The sequence below is a fragment of the Pleuronectes platessa genome, chromosome 9 (assembly GCF_947347685.1).
Source record: "Pleuronectes platessa chromosome 9, fPlePla1.1, whole genome shotgun sequence".
Taxonomy (NCBI): Eukaryota; Metazoa; Chordata; class Actinopteri; order Pleuronectiformes; family Pleuronectidae; genus Pleuronectes; species Pleuronectes platessa.
Genome location: NC_070634.1, coordinates 10,440,851 through 10,456,085, shown reverse-complemented (window position 1 = coordinate 10,456,085; position 15,235 = coordinate 10,440,851). Strand labels below are relative to the sequence as shown.

Genomic DNA, 15,235 nt, shown 5'->3' with positions numbered 1-15,235 from the left:
GCTTGGCGAAAAATCTAGACCAACCTGCAGATGAATGATAAGAAAGCTTGATTGTGTAACATGAATATGAATAACCAGATTTTGTCCATGTTCCATGTAAACACCTTATCAAGAATAAAACAGCCAATGTCTGAACTCTAAAAAAAAATCCACATGTAACTGTTACTGTTCATGTGTGTTACCCCCTCTGCACTTCTCCAATATAAGGAAAGTGGAATAAAATGATCGAACACAAAGCTATGGGACACCGATGGAAAGCAGCAAGCACTCATCTCAAAAGATATATTTAGAGGTAATAACCCAATGAGCTGCATTATCGCCTATTTTGGGATGTGACAAGATGTACTCCTAAAAATAATATGGTGACAAATTATTAGCAGAGATCGTCTGTGGAAGTGTGGACAACAGCTCTATTTCTCTCTCCCACACACACCGACGGGAGCAGACGCAGCAGCCTCACAGAGCCACGCACACGGTTCGTGATCCCCAGAGGTTATCTCAAACTGTGAATCTGATGCAATAGTTAGTAACATCCCTGCAGACCGCCGCAGCCCGTACCCCCAGGACTCGTCTGCACGGGCCACATGAAGCCGACAGAGGATAGAGCAAACCTAACAGCGGCTAATCACCTGTAGCTAAGGGGAAATGGTAGTTTCTTCAGTGTGATATTTATGCACGTACACCTTTATTCTTAGCCCTGCTAGAGATCTGTCAATCTGACTGGAGGCTGAATGGAACCATGGTTATTAGAGCCATTCAGTAGAAACTACAGAACGAGGAAAGAGCCTTTGAGAACCTTCCTCATCGAGTCAATTTTTTTTTTTCTTTCATTTTCCTGAAACTTCTCACTTCTGCTTTCGACAAGATCACCCGCGACCCTTTATAGAGCATGTGGTGAGGCTGTCGGATTCAGAAATAGCCTCCATGGTCAGTGTACATGTGTGAGAACCATTGTTCACATTGTGTACCTTAATAGCTACATTCTTATCTGCGTCTCAACAGAGCGAGGGTAGCACCTCCATCGTCCCACCGGCCCCCGCAACCTCCAACAGAACAATAAGGCCTCTGTAGCAACAGTCACACACCTTAAGTATGTCAGGGTGTTTGCAGTCCGGCAGTGGTAGCCTATATTAATAACTGCACTATGTAGTGAATATTAAATATCTTAAATCAAGCATAAAGGTATACCTGACAAGTATTAAACATGTTATTACATGGTCGCAATAGGTTTCAGATCTTGTAAAGTAAGTGGATGCATTGAGGGAAAGTGCATCCCTGGTTAGATGGGCTACAGTCAGACAGTCTGAGGAGTTGCAGTGAGAATAAAAGGGCTATTCTACCATGATGTGAGCTGAGATGGTCACTGCTGCTGCAAACTCCTGAAAAGTTTGCTGTAATGTATGCAACTTGCCATGGTCCCATTTGGCAGAGGAACCATCTGAACCTTGAGGAGTCACATTTGATTCAAAACATATTATATTATTGAATGCATCTTTTCTTTATCAGCTTCAGCACATGAAGCGAGTGGACAATCCCACAGTTATAGTAATCCTTTAATCACTTCATGAGGACAGCAGCCGTATACTAATTAGGCTAATCTGATAGAAGACTGCAGAGGTTTCGTCATCATATCAGGATATTCAAATGCATGTTTTCATCTTAACGATAAAAGATTGTGTGTAACTTTCACTTTATTAATATAGAAGCACTTAAAAAGGGTGTTTGATGAGGTGATGAGGGGAAGACAGGAAAACTTTGGAAGCCCTTTGTTCGGCCCCGGTGTTTTTGTGTTGGTCCAGTGAGCTCAGCGTGCATGTGGCTGCAGCACGTCCACGCATTGTTCCCGAGGATCCAGGAGAAAAAGTCCATTGTTGCTGGGAACTTTTTAATCTGGGGATTTAAAGCACATCACATGCTCGGACTGGGCAGCGGGGCGCGCGACAGGCGAAACCACCGCAAACAGTGGCCGTTTGGGAAGGAGAGCACTCATCCTGGAGGGACGCACGACTACTTTGACTAGTGCGCGTGCGGTGCCAGCGAAACTTGATGGGAGTGTAGGATCGCCCCGGGAGTTTGTTTTCGAAGCGGATGCGAAGTTTTTCAGGCGCTGGGAAGAAGATTCTGGACCAAGATGACGCACAAGTACAGCCAGCGGTCCCTCATCGTCCTGTCGCTGCTGGGGATTTTATCCGCCATCATGTCGGTTCTGTCGGTCATTTTGATTTTCCAGCTCCAGGCGCAGCAGGCGGCGGTGAAGGAGTCTCCCCCGTCCACCTCGGCGGTCATCCCGGCCCCTGTTCGGGCCGTGCTGCTGCCGGTGGCCACGGTGCTGTCCGCCCTGTCCCTCAGCCTGAACCTCAGCTCCGTGTCGGTGTGTCTCCTGCACAGCTACTTCTCCACAGAGGTCTGCAGAGGAGAGCAGGACACCGACAGGTATCCACCTCCATCACCTGACTGACACACTGCACCTGCAGCTGCGGCGGCGGCCATTACTTCACTTTACCTAGTGTTATTAGTATTACTTAAACAGATAGTTCCGGTCACTCCTGATGGGCTGCGTCACGTTTAAAGGCTTTAAAACAACCAAGAACTCACTACACTTGTAGTATCAATACGCACTGGAGAATCACCATTACTTTGTCAGTACGTTTTAAAATAACAACTACATTTTTTTTATATCATTTAGAAGTTAAATGCTTAATTCATCATTTAATAATAATACTAATACTCATAGTAATTACAAGCTACTAATTAGTAGTAAGAATGATAGTTTTGTGGTCGGGGCAAAGGTAAGAAAGCTCTTGAAAGACATTTTTCTCTTTGCCTTGAATAAACTTTATTCAACAAAATCTTTAAAATTAAAGCATGACAGGAAAGAAGACAGCAATGAACATCATTCAATCCACAATGGTGGCGATAAAATTACAGTTCCGTAGCATGGAACAAACAAATAATGAGGAACCGACTGAGAAAACTGGAGAGCAAGGGAACTTTGGATTGACATTATGATTATTAAATCATCATATTCCATAAATCTTTACTTTTTTTTTGATTATTCTTAAAATGCTTAATTTTAGCATCTGCCATTATTCTGTCATTGTTACTTGGAGCCAAAGTCGCTACTCTTTGGTAAAAAGTTAAATAATTTGACTTTAACAATAACCTTGTACATGCCTTGAAACCAATCTACAGTCTAACGTTTCTGTAATAAATAATAAACATGCTGCAAATTAAATTACTTATTATAAAAGTCTTAAAGACACAACGTTACCACTAATTTTGAGGCTGTAGTTTGAAGTGAATGGGTTTGCTTTGAACCTCCCCCTTCCAACGCACATGTATTTGAACATTTAAAAATGGAGTAGAGCAAAACAATACTTCATCTCTAATGGATTTGTAATTTCTAGTCTTTGATTGTAAGTGTACAACACTCTAGCTTTTAGTGGAAATCAGCATTTAATCTGTTGAGTTTGTTTCTCCTGCTCCCTTTAATTGTTTCCCTGTAAACCTCAGCCTGATCTAAGTTCAAATGTATTAAGTTTCATTAAAAGAAAACACGGCCTCAGAAGCATAAAAGCCCTCATGTGTCAGAGTGCAGAGGCCCGCACTGCAATGTTGTTGGTCCACCCCCACCTCGCAAGCCCGTGAATCCCAGCCAAACAATGGCCTTCCTCTCATTATGCACCCAGTGCACGGCCTCTAGCCGGTCCTTTCCCACGTCGGTATACAAATCCAAAAGCATGGCCCTCGACCTCCCCACTGACAGAGGGGACATTCCAAGATAATGTGAATAGCAATGAGCTACACCAATCATTAAGTAACATACCCACATAATCAATTGAATGTCTTAGGGCTCACACTTCTGATATGACAACTTATTGGGGGAGAAATAAAAGGAGCAAGAGAAGTTTCATTATTTGGCAAAGAAGGTGGAAAAAAAAACTAAAACTAAATATTAATTCTAAAGACTAAAATATTTAAGTGTACAAATACTGCATCTGAAGCATGACATTATGACATTTCTTTCAACAGAGCAGACTGGTTCCTCTTGGATAGCAGAGCTGTGCGACATGTGGCTATTGGTCTCTTCTGCCTGGGGGTCTCTGTCTACTTAGCAGGTAAGAACAAAACGATGATTAATGGGATTGTTATGTTTTTAAAGTCAGAATTCTCTCTTGAAGAACATTTTGCACAATATGGCATGGATATACACTTAGACAGTGAAACACAAGTTGGAGCTGGGAAACCTGTTATTGGCTTCTAGCAGACTTTTGTGTGTTTTCAATGTGAATGTGTTACAAGCTTTTATAATTTATATGCAGGCTACTCACAGTATGTAGCCATCAACAATAAACAAATAAATTAAAACAAGACTGAAATCTAGCGTCCAAGACACTGGCATTACTGTTGATTTTCAAAAGCAGAAGCAAAAACAGCTCTGCTGCTTTCTCTCTGGTCCATCCAGCCAGTCCAGAGAGAACAATGCATTCTTTGAGCAGCGTCCATGACTTAAGTGTTTTTAATGCTGAACTTGGCAGCGCTGTGGTGCTCTGTTCCACTCAGCGGCTTGTACTATGGGGCCAGTGGAGGCATTCACTCCATTGTGATGAGGAGGTGTCGTCCTTATGACCCCACATTAGCCACAATCATGAGGTACCAGAGCTGTAGAAAGCAAAACTGCCTGCTCAGGAAGCCACGTCACATCCCAGAGTTGTGCTTTTCTCCACCTTCCTTTGCTGCGCCAGAGTCAATGGTCCTTTTCCTGCCAGACAAAAACAGAACAACTCAGATGTGAACACTCTTAAATGACATTTACACAAAATTAAACACGTTTTTGTGATTCCAAACTCCCAAAAATGTGCCTATTAAGACTTGAGCAGGAAGCTGGGGTTTAGTTAGAAAATAACTTTCACAATCAGCTTGGAGTATAGTTATTTATCTGATTACAGATTAACATTGTTAGCCCAAAATACAGGGAGGTATTTCCTATTTCTGTGAATATGAATTATCTGATTTTCTCCTTCCTCTTTCTCTGCAGCAATGTCCATTTTCATGCTCCTGATATTTGAGGTGGAAACAGGCATTGCCAGTGCTTGTGTCCTCTCTTCAGGGATCCTTGTTCTGCTGGTCATTGTAATCCACTCTCTGGTCAAAGCTTCACGAAGTTCTAAACGCTACCAAGGCGACCACCTCGACACCCTCTACCAGAACGACCATGGGAGCAGCAGCACGCCTGTGTCTCGTCCCTGTGAGCTCAAAATTGGTGTGGACAAACCACGGATGCACCGCACCCAGTCTCACCTCCAACATCAGTTCTCCTACCCTCAATTGGGCAACGCGAGACAGCAAGAACAATACCAGCAGCAACAGCAGCAGTACTCCCCTGCTCAAGGCTCACAGGGACATGCTAGCGACAAAGATGGCTACAGCAGCAGTGGCAGCGGCCGCATGCACAGGACCCTGTCGACTGAGTCTGGTTTGTTGCAGGCCCAGGTAAAACCCTGGAATGGGGTCAACAACGAGATGAGGAGTGTCCTTGCACGCAAGTCTGGGATTTCTGCAAAAGACTCTACCCTTGTTTGACAGTAACCCTCAGATTTAACAATATGATTCAAGACACTGATGACTTTCATGTACAAGTTTTCAAAAGGGGAGTGTGAACACAAGGGTCATCTCAAACAGACAAACTTTCAATCTGTATTATCTCACACTCATGTTTATTCTGATTGATTACAGACAACATGCGACTGAGATTGAAAAAAAGTAAACTTCACTTTTATCTACGGATTTCTCATTCTTGTATTATAATTTGTTGAGAAAGTTATTGAGCATATTGAAAAAAAAAATGTATAATTTGAAGTATTTTGTATCTTTGAACTTGATTTAAATTCATTGTGATAATGTAAATACTTTACTTTGCTGTATATTGTAGCTTTTGCCAAATATCTGTCCACAATGTGCAGATGTGTTTTGTTTTTGTCTTAAATCAAATATGTAAAATATAATTCAATTTCAAAGTAGAATGATTTTTGCATTTAAATAAGACATTAAAACAATGTTCACGAAATCTGAAAAGGTTGTTTTACTGCACGTTTTACTTTCTGGCTGATAAAATGTCTCACGTTGAAATACAGGCCTAAGTTTGATCTGGTCATGTCTGGAGGAACTACTAACCTTGAACACCTCTGTTCAGATGACATGAGGAAGAGGGTGGGGCATGTAGAGCAGAGACAAGGGTACTGGGAGGGGGGGTCACATCATGACAGCTGCATGCAAGTGTCATTGGGGGGGGAAAAGGCACAGACAAATACAACAGAAAATATGAAGCTCCCATTAACTACAAAGGGTTCAGAACAGGCCTGATGAATACTTTGCAGCTATTGTGGGAATAATGTGCAAATAAATAAGTCATAATAGCAGATGTCAAAAAAATATCAACAAAAATAAATAAATTATTATAAAATATTGTTTAGATAATACGAACAAAACAAAGGTTACACATGAACAAAGCTATGATGTGGAATAAAGAATGAATACAAACAGGATCAAAGACTGAGCAACTGAAAATGCACAAGTTGAAATTTTTGTAGGGGAAAAAGTAATATTCTGCAAGTGTGTGACTTTTTAATATATTGACGGTAATTCTGTTTTTGACTATGTTTGGTCTGCAAAGATAACATGAAAACCACCTTCGAAGATAACCACCCCTGTTTGGCAAAGTGAGCAAAACCTAGATATTATCGAGGCACTTGGAGAGATGTGCGCATTTTGTAGAAATAGGTGTTTTGTAGAGATATGTATTATTACTGCTCTCATATACTCCAAAGGTCCCTCAGATCCTCTAGCAAAGGTTTTCTGCACGTGCCACGCTCACGGCTCAAGCAGAAAGGTGACAGGGCCTTTGCTGTCGCCGCTCCACGTCTGTGGGACCAGCTCCCTCAGAACATTAGATCCGCCCCCTCCATTTCTGCCTTCAAATCTAGGCTAAAAACCCACTTTTACTCCCTGGCCTTCCTTTCCCCCTAACTGTTCGCCTCCTGTTATTGAATGTTATTGAATGTTATTGCACTTTGTATTGGTTTTTAGTACTTATGGTCAATTTGTATTGTTATATTGTATTATTTGCCTTTTATTGTCATTGTACAGCACTTTGGTCAGTTATGCTGTATTTAAATGTGCTCTATAAATAAATTTTACTTACTTACTTACTATATAGCATCAAGGTTTCAAATGTTCACACGCACCGAAACCTCTACACTCTGGAGAACACCGTGTGTGTATTCTCAATGTTCACTGCTGCCTCCTACCTGCGTCCTTGAGAGTTGCTTATCTGCTCCTTCAAGCTGATGGCTTGACGGAGGAGGCTATCGATGTTTTTGAAATACATGCTGCTGTTGGTCATGCTCTTCACGGCACTGAGGAAAACAGAAGATCAAGTTAAGTGTTAACAGTCATAGGAGTGGGCCACTGGGATTCTGGAAATATGTTGTACTATGCGTCGTCTCACCTGCACGCGTACTCCACAGTGTAGATGGCTCCTTGACTCTGCTCCTCCCAGCTCTGCATATCTGTCTGTGTGGGAAGTGAAACAAAGTAAAAGTTTTAAAAAAATCCAACCAAGGTGAGATGGAAAATCCCATCATACTGTTAGTTGTGGCCTTTGGGATTGAGTCACATGACCTAGTTATATTTAAAAAAAGTCAGTTCTCATAGACAATGTGTCAGATTTGGGGAAAATAGCAGAGTGACTTTGCTGAATCGTATTGGCCAGATGAAGAACTGTGTGACCCAGCAACGTGCATGCTCTCATTTAACAGTGGGAAACACACTGACAGTAGTCTGAGAAGAGACAACCCACGAACAAAGGGCATCCTGTCGGGTCCAAAGCAACAGAAGAGCTAAAGTTCTACAATATGTAGACATCTTACAACATGGTTATGATAGGTATTTGTCAGAACACACAGTGCATGACACTCTGATGCATAGCCGCAGACTGGTCTGAGTGCTCCTGCTGTTCATCATTTTTTATTATCATTAGTGTACATTTGACGTAAAGTTTGCATCTTGGTAAAAAAGAACCTAAAAAAGGTATAATCTACATCGGTCTGCAGAAATCTATAGCTTACAAAGTACTATTCTCAGCTTTTTACTTACTGTACATATTACAGCAAAAACACTCAACACACAGGTATATGGCTTCCAGGCTGTAAGTTAACAGACGGCAATTTCAGCTTCAAACACAAAATACTTTGAAGCTTGAAAAGAAGAGAGAGAGTTCTACCAGCAAAGACGCCTCTTGAATATTATAACTGGATATGGTTGAATTGTACATATACAGTAGGAAAAGCACAGATTTAAATAATAAAATGAATGATTGATGAACTCCATTCTGTTGTTTCAGTTTTAGGGTCCTGGTGTTGTATTGTCTGAATCAGGGTCCCTCTAATATCAAGACTTAACTGGGACCAGAGCCACTGTTAATGTCAAAGGTAAAACCTTTGCTCTTACTTCTGTGAGGAGTCAAAGTATCTTGTGAAAATATCGGTGATAAGAAGAGACAATACAGGATGAAATATAATTCATGCGCTATGTATCTTGATTAGTGTCCTCCTCAGTTTTATGTATTTAAATAACAATGCATGGGAAATTAAGAAGACGGTCAACAGGCTTTTAAAGGTTCAGTATGTATAATCTAGTGACATCTAGTGGTGACGTTGCATGTTGCAGCTGAATCTCCCTCTCATCACCCTCCCCTTCCAAACAGGACAGAGCCCTCTAGTCTTCAGCTGTCATAAAACCTGAAAAGGGGTTCAGTTTGTCCAGTCTGGGCTACTGTAGAAAATAAACATGACCTGCTCCTGATGTTAATATAAAGTATTGAAATATAAAGAGGTCCATTCTAAAACAGTGTAGATGATCACACAGTAGTGAAATCTGATTATGTTATATTCAATTTCTGCCAACAGACCCCTTTCACCTAAGCCTAGCACACTGGACCTTTAAGGAGGTTTCAGTCTGCACCAGTGTGAATGGATGGAATGGAACATTACCTTGTGCTGCACCAGTTCAGGCAGCGACCTCCTCACGTGTTCCTGCAGTCGGTACAGAGCCACCGACGGCTCGTTAGCCAGCACGTACATGCTTTCTGTGAACTTGTCAGTCACTGCAGGGTCAAACACACAACACGACATTAGACAAAACACAGGGACACGTCAGGCATCAGGGGGACAGGGAGGAGAGACGCTCGGCTGAACACAATCCTGGTGGTGCAGCGTTAGATTAGCGGCTAAGGCGAAATAACGACTACTAGCATGGCTGCGAGGTGACAATGAGGTAAGTGGCATGCTAATGCTAATAGATACTGCTGGTGTTTACCTCGTCTGACTTTCAGCTGCATCTCCTGGTCCTCCATAGTGAACGGCGCTGGTCCCAGTGACAAACTAACAGCAAACCAGTGCGAGTGGTGTCAGCTGACTCCTGCTCCTTCCGTGTTTTTGTTGTCATGTGTCACACTCCAATATTTCCGGACAGAAATATCGATCGGGAAAAAACCGATGTTCCTCCACAGAAACACGGGGGCACACGGGACCGATGCAAACGGGGTTTGTGGCTCTTTTGTTGACTCATCGATCGAGTTTTATAGCGAATCAACTGAGTGATAAGTAGTGTTTGTGGAAACACTCCGATGAGCAGCGGGAACCACGCGCGCGATCTGAAATGATTTACTTTCAGTTTTTCTCAAGAGGAAGTTAGCGCAAATGAGACCGTGATGCTGGAGGTGGTGAGAGAACAATACATGTACATATATGATTTGTAAACACACGAGTTCCACTTGTCCTGTTGGGAGCACGTAACCACCTGTGTCTTGTTTCTGTTGCAGTGATCATGGAGGCCAGAGGTGAAGATGAGGCTGCAGATGTTAACTCTGATGCATGTCCCTCCGAGTCCAGAGATGACAGGTCCTATGGTATAAGTGCTCTTCGAGTTTTGTATCTAAATATAGTAGTTGTATATTATAAAAACTTGACGATAAGTTTTACTATAGTATCTGTTTAAGCCACCTCATAATCAAAATGTATTAACGGTGTATGTCTTGCTTCCGCTCACATGGCTGGTGTCTCCAGAGATCATGGATGTGGACGAAGACGATTTGTTCAGACCCTCCACCACTTTGACCAACAAGCAGCGTGGGAACGAGGTCACCGTGCGTCCAGCGACATTAGACTGTAAGCACAGGCACCGGGGCTCTGATGGTGAAGGGCTGAGAAAACTTTGCATTGTCCTGACTCGCATCATTTATTTCCTCCAGCTCTGTCCATACACCAGCTGGCAGCTCAGGGCGAGGTTTCACAAGTGGCTGCACACCTGAGTAAAGGTGAGGAGTCTGGGAGTCGTCCAACAAGCAGAACAACACAATGCACCAGTATCAGTCTGTGTAAAATGACTTCTGTTGGCCCGTGACCTTTTCATTTTGCAGACATGTCACTGCTCAGCCAGCAGGACGAACGGGGCTTCACTCCTCTCATGTGGGCAGCAGCGTTTGGAGAGAAAGCAATGGTGGATTTTCTCTTGGAAAAGGTTAGAAGTAAGCAAATGAGCACTAGTTCTAGATGCACATCATTAAGACTGAATTCACCATCTAACTAATGTTGTGGAATTTTTTTTTGAAGGGTGCAGACCCCAAAACAATAGCAACGGAGCGAGAGAGTGCCCTGACACTGGCCAGCTCCGGAGGTTACGTGGACATCGTTGAGTCTCTTCTCAAACATGGAGTCGACATCAACACTTACGACTGGGTAAAGTCAGGAATTTCTTTGTCACATGACAAGAAAAACCTGTGAGATTTATATATAAACATTGAACTATAACTACAGTTTGATTTGATTTTGAATGAACACTCGTTTATTTTGATGTCAGAATGGTGGAACTCCTCTTCTCTATGCTGTACGAGGGAACCACATCAAATGTGTGGAGGTGCTCTTAGGTACGTTGCATGTCTACAAGTCATGATGTGTTCAAGCAAATTCAGGGTGTCAGTTTCAATTTAAGACTTTTTAAGATCATTTCAATACCAACTGAAATCTAATTTAGGACCCAATACAGAGACTGAGAATAAACTTGTACCAAGTAAAAACATTTAAGTCCATTAGATTCCACTGCTTTCGACACAAAACACAGATTGCCTCTTGAGCTCTTCAAGGCACCGGCTCTAACCACAATAAACTAGCGAGTAGGCTGACTAGAACACAACCAGTGACAGATGAACAACACTGCACATACCTGAACTATAATTCTTCTTCAGTCTGGCAGAGTAGAGAAAGTTTAGAGGTGATGTGTCTAATAATTAAGAGCTAGAATTTCAGACAGCTTATTATTTTCTAAGAGCCTTATTTTGTAAAACTAAATTACCTTCATTACTCTTTCAGCGAACGGAGCAGACATGACCATTGAGTCCGACTCTGGGTACAGCCCAACAGCCTTGGCTGTTGCACTCGGACACAAAAAGAGTATGTATTGCCTTAAACTTGACAAATACAGGAAATTACTGTAAACAGAAGTTTTACTGCAGTGAATTAACATTTTCATATCCTTTGTTACCTAGTTCAGAAAGTGTTGGAGGACCATATTCTGAAACTCTACAAGCCAACACCAACAGCAACATAACAGGAATTTAAATAAACGACACAGTTGATCTCAGATGACTTAGACCTCTGTTACAACTTATTGCAATAGACTATTACATATGCAGACTCATTTACACTTAGTAAGCTGCATTTTAATTCATAAAGCATTTATTCCATGTATGTGCATTACCCTGTATGCAGTGGGTGAAGGACAGCAAGAAATGACTGTAAACAAGTTTTAATAAAAATGTATTTTTATACCGTTTGTTCTGCTGGAATGTCGCTTCACTAAAAAGGCACAATATTGATACAGATTACTAATGAATACAAGCACGCTTATGGTCACAGCAAGAGCCACTTAATCTGCAATTAAAACTCGGGTTCAGACTCCACAGCAAGCCTCCGGTCTTTGAGTGACGAAGAGCGATTGCCTGACGGATTCCTGAAAGCGACCCATTCCAAAAAAGGCCGCTGAGGAGTTGGCAGTGCAGATGGCATGTTTCCCAAGTGCCACTACACCATCTTGTGTCCTGTACTTTACCCAGGGGTCATTTCCTGTCTCATGAAGGGGTTGAAAAAATGGTCATGAAGCCTTTTCCCCCAGGATGTCCAAGGAGTAAACAATTATTCTCCCAAAAAAGTCGGCACTATTCTCAAATATTATTTTTACTTTGGCCACTGCAGGAGCCTCCTGTATGGGAAAGCTGTGGGTGTGGAGTTAAGAACAAGATAAGTGTGGTAATAATGAAAAGCAGGTCCAGGAAAATATTATCAGGTTCTTAATATGAACCTAGAAAAGCAACAGGAACAAGACTGGCATGTACAGCTGGAACTGCGGTTATAACCCTGGTCGAACAGCTTTTAGTTTTACGTTGGTATGCGTTTAAAAGAAAAGCAAAACTAATTTGGCTGATACAGCAGCTGTGTTTAAATGCAGCATGCATCGTAAATTCCAGATAATTCAAACTTAATATCTGTTTCAACAAATAAAGAGAACAGCTCTTCGAATTCAGTTTTTCTAATTTCTGCTGCAATGTATGCCAAGTAACCACTCAAACCAACCTCGACAAATACTGTGTAATAAGATTAAAGGATATCTGCAGGGAGTTGTTGTCTTCTGGGTAAATCTGGCCGATCACTGTAATGTCTCCATCTTTTGGGCAACCTACAGAAAGCAAAAGTGGAAAATCATTTACCTTGACTTAGAAAACACCTGCAATAGCAAACACTGAGATGTCCCATCATCTGTGACGGGGCTTACCAAAGGGAAATGTAGTCTCTGGGCTTTTTTACCTTCTAGTCTGCATGTTTTTGCTGTGAAGCCTCCCTGGAACTGGACCTTTAACTCAGACACCCGGACAGACTGCGGGAACTCCAGAGACACCCACTGACATTCACCCTGCAGAAGATAGCATTCCTATAATGACTTCCTAGCTGCTTTCAGACGTGTACTGAACTCCCAGATCCTCTACATATTATCCAGAGGAGGTGCATGTGTGAACGCAGATGTCAGAGGGAAAAGATATGCAGTTTGTCATTTCTCCGGACAAACTCTGTCTGTTTCTAATCCTAACTCCGTCCCATCCGACAGACAGACACAAAAATTAAATAAACAAAAAGAAAACAGTGACAGAACATTGTCATACACATAGAAAACACATCTGAAGATGTCAAGAGGGTTTGTGGTGATATGAACTGACGCTGGTGTCTGTTTGTTGTAAAGAAAATCACGTGATCTCCAGAGTTGAGTTAATACAACTCTTCCTGTCTCTGTCTGCTGCACCTGGCTGATCCACCTCTCGCCTGAATAATGTAGAAGATTTGTTGCTCGTTATCTTATGTATCTCTATTCAATGCTTTATGAATTGTAAATCAGGGTTTGGAGTACTTTGTGTGTTTACACTGAAAAAGTAACAGTGAAGTCAACACAGGAGGTACTACTGCGTACTAAAGACACTCTAATATAATTGCAACTATTCCCCCTACAATGTAATGAAAAATCTCAATCTAATAGAGCAGGGTATTAGACAATATCAATATAAATCTCTATATAACTCCATCAACGATGGATATAATCAATATAAATCCATATTGTGTAAGCACAGTGAGGAGGTATAAAACATATTTGATCTGGTTCTTTGCAGTTCATCAAGTGTTTGTCTCTCTGCTCATAATAAAGCGTTTAAAATCAAAACCTTCACTCGGGAGTAAAAATATGACTTTAAACTTAAAAGAAAGATGAAGCTGAAATGTGAGATGTATCATAATAATAATGATATCAACTAAAGAATAAAAAAAAATTTAATCTTGAGTAATGTATCGTTTAGTAAAAAACAACGAAGTATCTAGACTTACCAGCTGCAATAGAAGAAAACCATAACAGGTAGCAGTTAGTACATGCTGTGAAAAGTACAAGGTATAAAGTAGTGCATGTAGTATATGTAGACAGATCAGCAGTAGTTTTACCTGGTCGGAGTTCCAACACGTCTCTTCATTACTGTCAAACATGAACTTCTTTCCAAACTGCTTCACATCTCTGTTCAGCACAGTGCTCACCCTGCAGAGATCACAACAACAACACACCAGCTGTTAGCTACACATCTGCTAGCTTCCCTTACACTGCACAACAACGCGTGTACAGCTTAGTACGTGTTGTCATGACAGCTACGTCCCTAACGTACAAGTCTTCATGAATAAAACTTGATTTAATGACAGAGTACCTGCTCTGTGTTTCTGTGCATATCACCGATGAAGCCATCTCACCCTGCTTAAATCACACTCTGCCGTCAAACGACGCGGCCACGAGGTGTGTGTTTTTTGCGACAGTGACGTGCATGTGCGGCTGTTTTATTTCCAGCCACAAGATGGAGGTCTCGTACCGCGGGAAAAAGGGAAGTAAGTCTACTGTGAAGGTAAATTTATCATCTTTAGCCAAGCTCTCAACTGCTGTAGATTAGAGTTGAAAGCCTGTGTGTGTGTGTGTGTGTGTGTGTGTGTGTGTCATGGCTGTAGAGAGGTGGTGCACGTGCTGACCTCCAGCTGTGTGTATGTGTGTGTGTGTGTATGTGTGTGCGTGTGTGTGTGTGTGTGTGTGTGAGTCTGTGTGTGTGTGTGTGTGTGCCATGGCTGTAGAGAGGTGGGGTACGTCCTGACCTCCACCTGTGTGTGTGCGTGCGTGCGTGTGTGTGTATGTGAATGTGTGTGGGTGTGTGTGTGTGTGTGTGTGTGTGTGTGTGTGTGTGTGTGTGTAGCTGCAGGTGGTTCAGTCCTCTTGTCTGCATGAGACACACAGATCACATAAGAATCGACCAGGAGGAGAAGGGCTGCACAGACTAAAGGTGAATCGATCAGAGAAACACTGCCTCCTTTAGAATGGAACATGCAGAACAACAGAGGAAATCCATTGCAGCAGGTTCTTCTCTACAGTCTGTGGATGGAACATGTGCGTTCAGGTGAATCCGTGCCGGGCTCTGTTGACGGTTGTGTTATTGATTCACAGCAGATTGGATCTCAAAAGAATCCAAGACCAGAGCTTTACTGCTTTTACTAGAAAGCACAGTTCTCTTTCATAAACCTGGGAAGCAATATGAAAGCAGAGCGTGCATGCATGT

The 15,235-nt window shown here is 42.1% G+C and overlaps 4 protein-coding genes across 8 annotated transcripts; 2 read left to right on the top strand and 2 right to left on the bottom strand.

Moving 5' to 3' along the window:
- The first annotated feature begins 1,594 nt into the window (after positions 1-1,594).
- tmem221 (transmembrane protein 221) lies at positions 1,595-6,075 on the top strand. Its single transcript, XM_053429826.1, has 3 exons — positions 1,595-2,433; positions 4,033-4,118; positions 5,039-6,075. The coding sequence occupies exons 1-3, from the start codon at positions 2,132-2,134 to the stop codon at positions 5,581-5,583; spliced, it is 933 nt and encodes a 310-aa protein (XP_053285801.1). The 5' UTR covers positions 1,595-2,131; the 3' UTR covers positions 5,584-6,075.
- Positions 2,812-9,748, bottom strand: borcs8 (BLOC-1 related complex subunit 8). Of its 2 annotated transcripts, XM_053429831.1 has the most exons (6): positions 9,376-9,748; positions 9,051-9,163; positions 7,508-7,572; positions 7,308-7,415; positions 6,175-6,266; positions 2,812-4,762 (listed from the first exon to the last, which is right to left on the bottom strand). In XM_053429831.1, exons 1-6 carry the CDS (start codon positions 9,410-9,412, stop codon positions 4,686-4,688), a joined length of 492 nt encoding a protein of 163 aa, XP_053285806.1. In that variant the 5' UTR covers positions 9,413-9,748; the 3' UTR covers positions 2,812-4,685. The 2 variants fall into 2 exon arrangements, with proteins under 2 accessions (XP_053285806.1, XP_053285807.1); XM_053429832.1 differs by lacking the exon at positions 6,175-6,266 and having other exon boundaries at positions 9,376-9,740.
- Positions 9,488-11,889, top strand: rfxank (regulatory factor X-associated ankyrin-containing protein). Of its 4 annotated transcripts, none has more exons than XM_053429827.1 (9): positions 9,488-9,602; positions 9,881-9,967; positions 10,125-10,226; positions 10,310-10,375; positions 10,478-10,578; positions 10,671-10,796; positions 10,918-10,984; positions 11,427-11,507; positions 11,603-11,889. In XM_053429827.1, exons 1-9 carry the CDS (start codon positions 9,503-9,505, stop codon positions 11,662-11,664), a joined length of 792 nt encoding a protein of 263 aa, XP_053285802.1. In that variant the 5' UTR covers positions 9,488-9,502; the 3' UTR covers positions 11,665-11,889. The 4 variants fall into 4 exon arrangements, with proteins under 4 accessions (XP_053285802.1, XP_053285804.1, XP_053285805.1 ...); XM_053429829.1 differs by having other exon boundaries at positions 9,495-9,778; XM_053429830.1 differs by having other exon boundaries at positions 9,495-9,798.
- On the bottom strand, positions 11,847-14,441 carry nr2c2ap (nuclear receptor 2C2-associated protein). Its single transcript, XM_053429833.1, has 5 exons — positions 14,345-14,441; positions 14,091-14,181; positions 12,918-13,023; positions 12,722-12,789; positions 11,847-12,330 (listed from the first exon to the last, which is right to left on the bottom strand). Exons 1-5 carry the CDS (start codon positions 14,380-14,382, stop codon positions 12,208-12,210), a joined length of 426 nt encoding a protein of 141 aa, XP_053285808.1. The 5' UTR covers positions 14,383-14,441; the 3' UTR covers positions 11,847-12,207.
- Between the last annotated feature and the right edge of the window lie 794 nt (positions 14,442-15,235).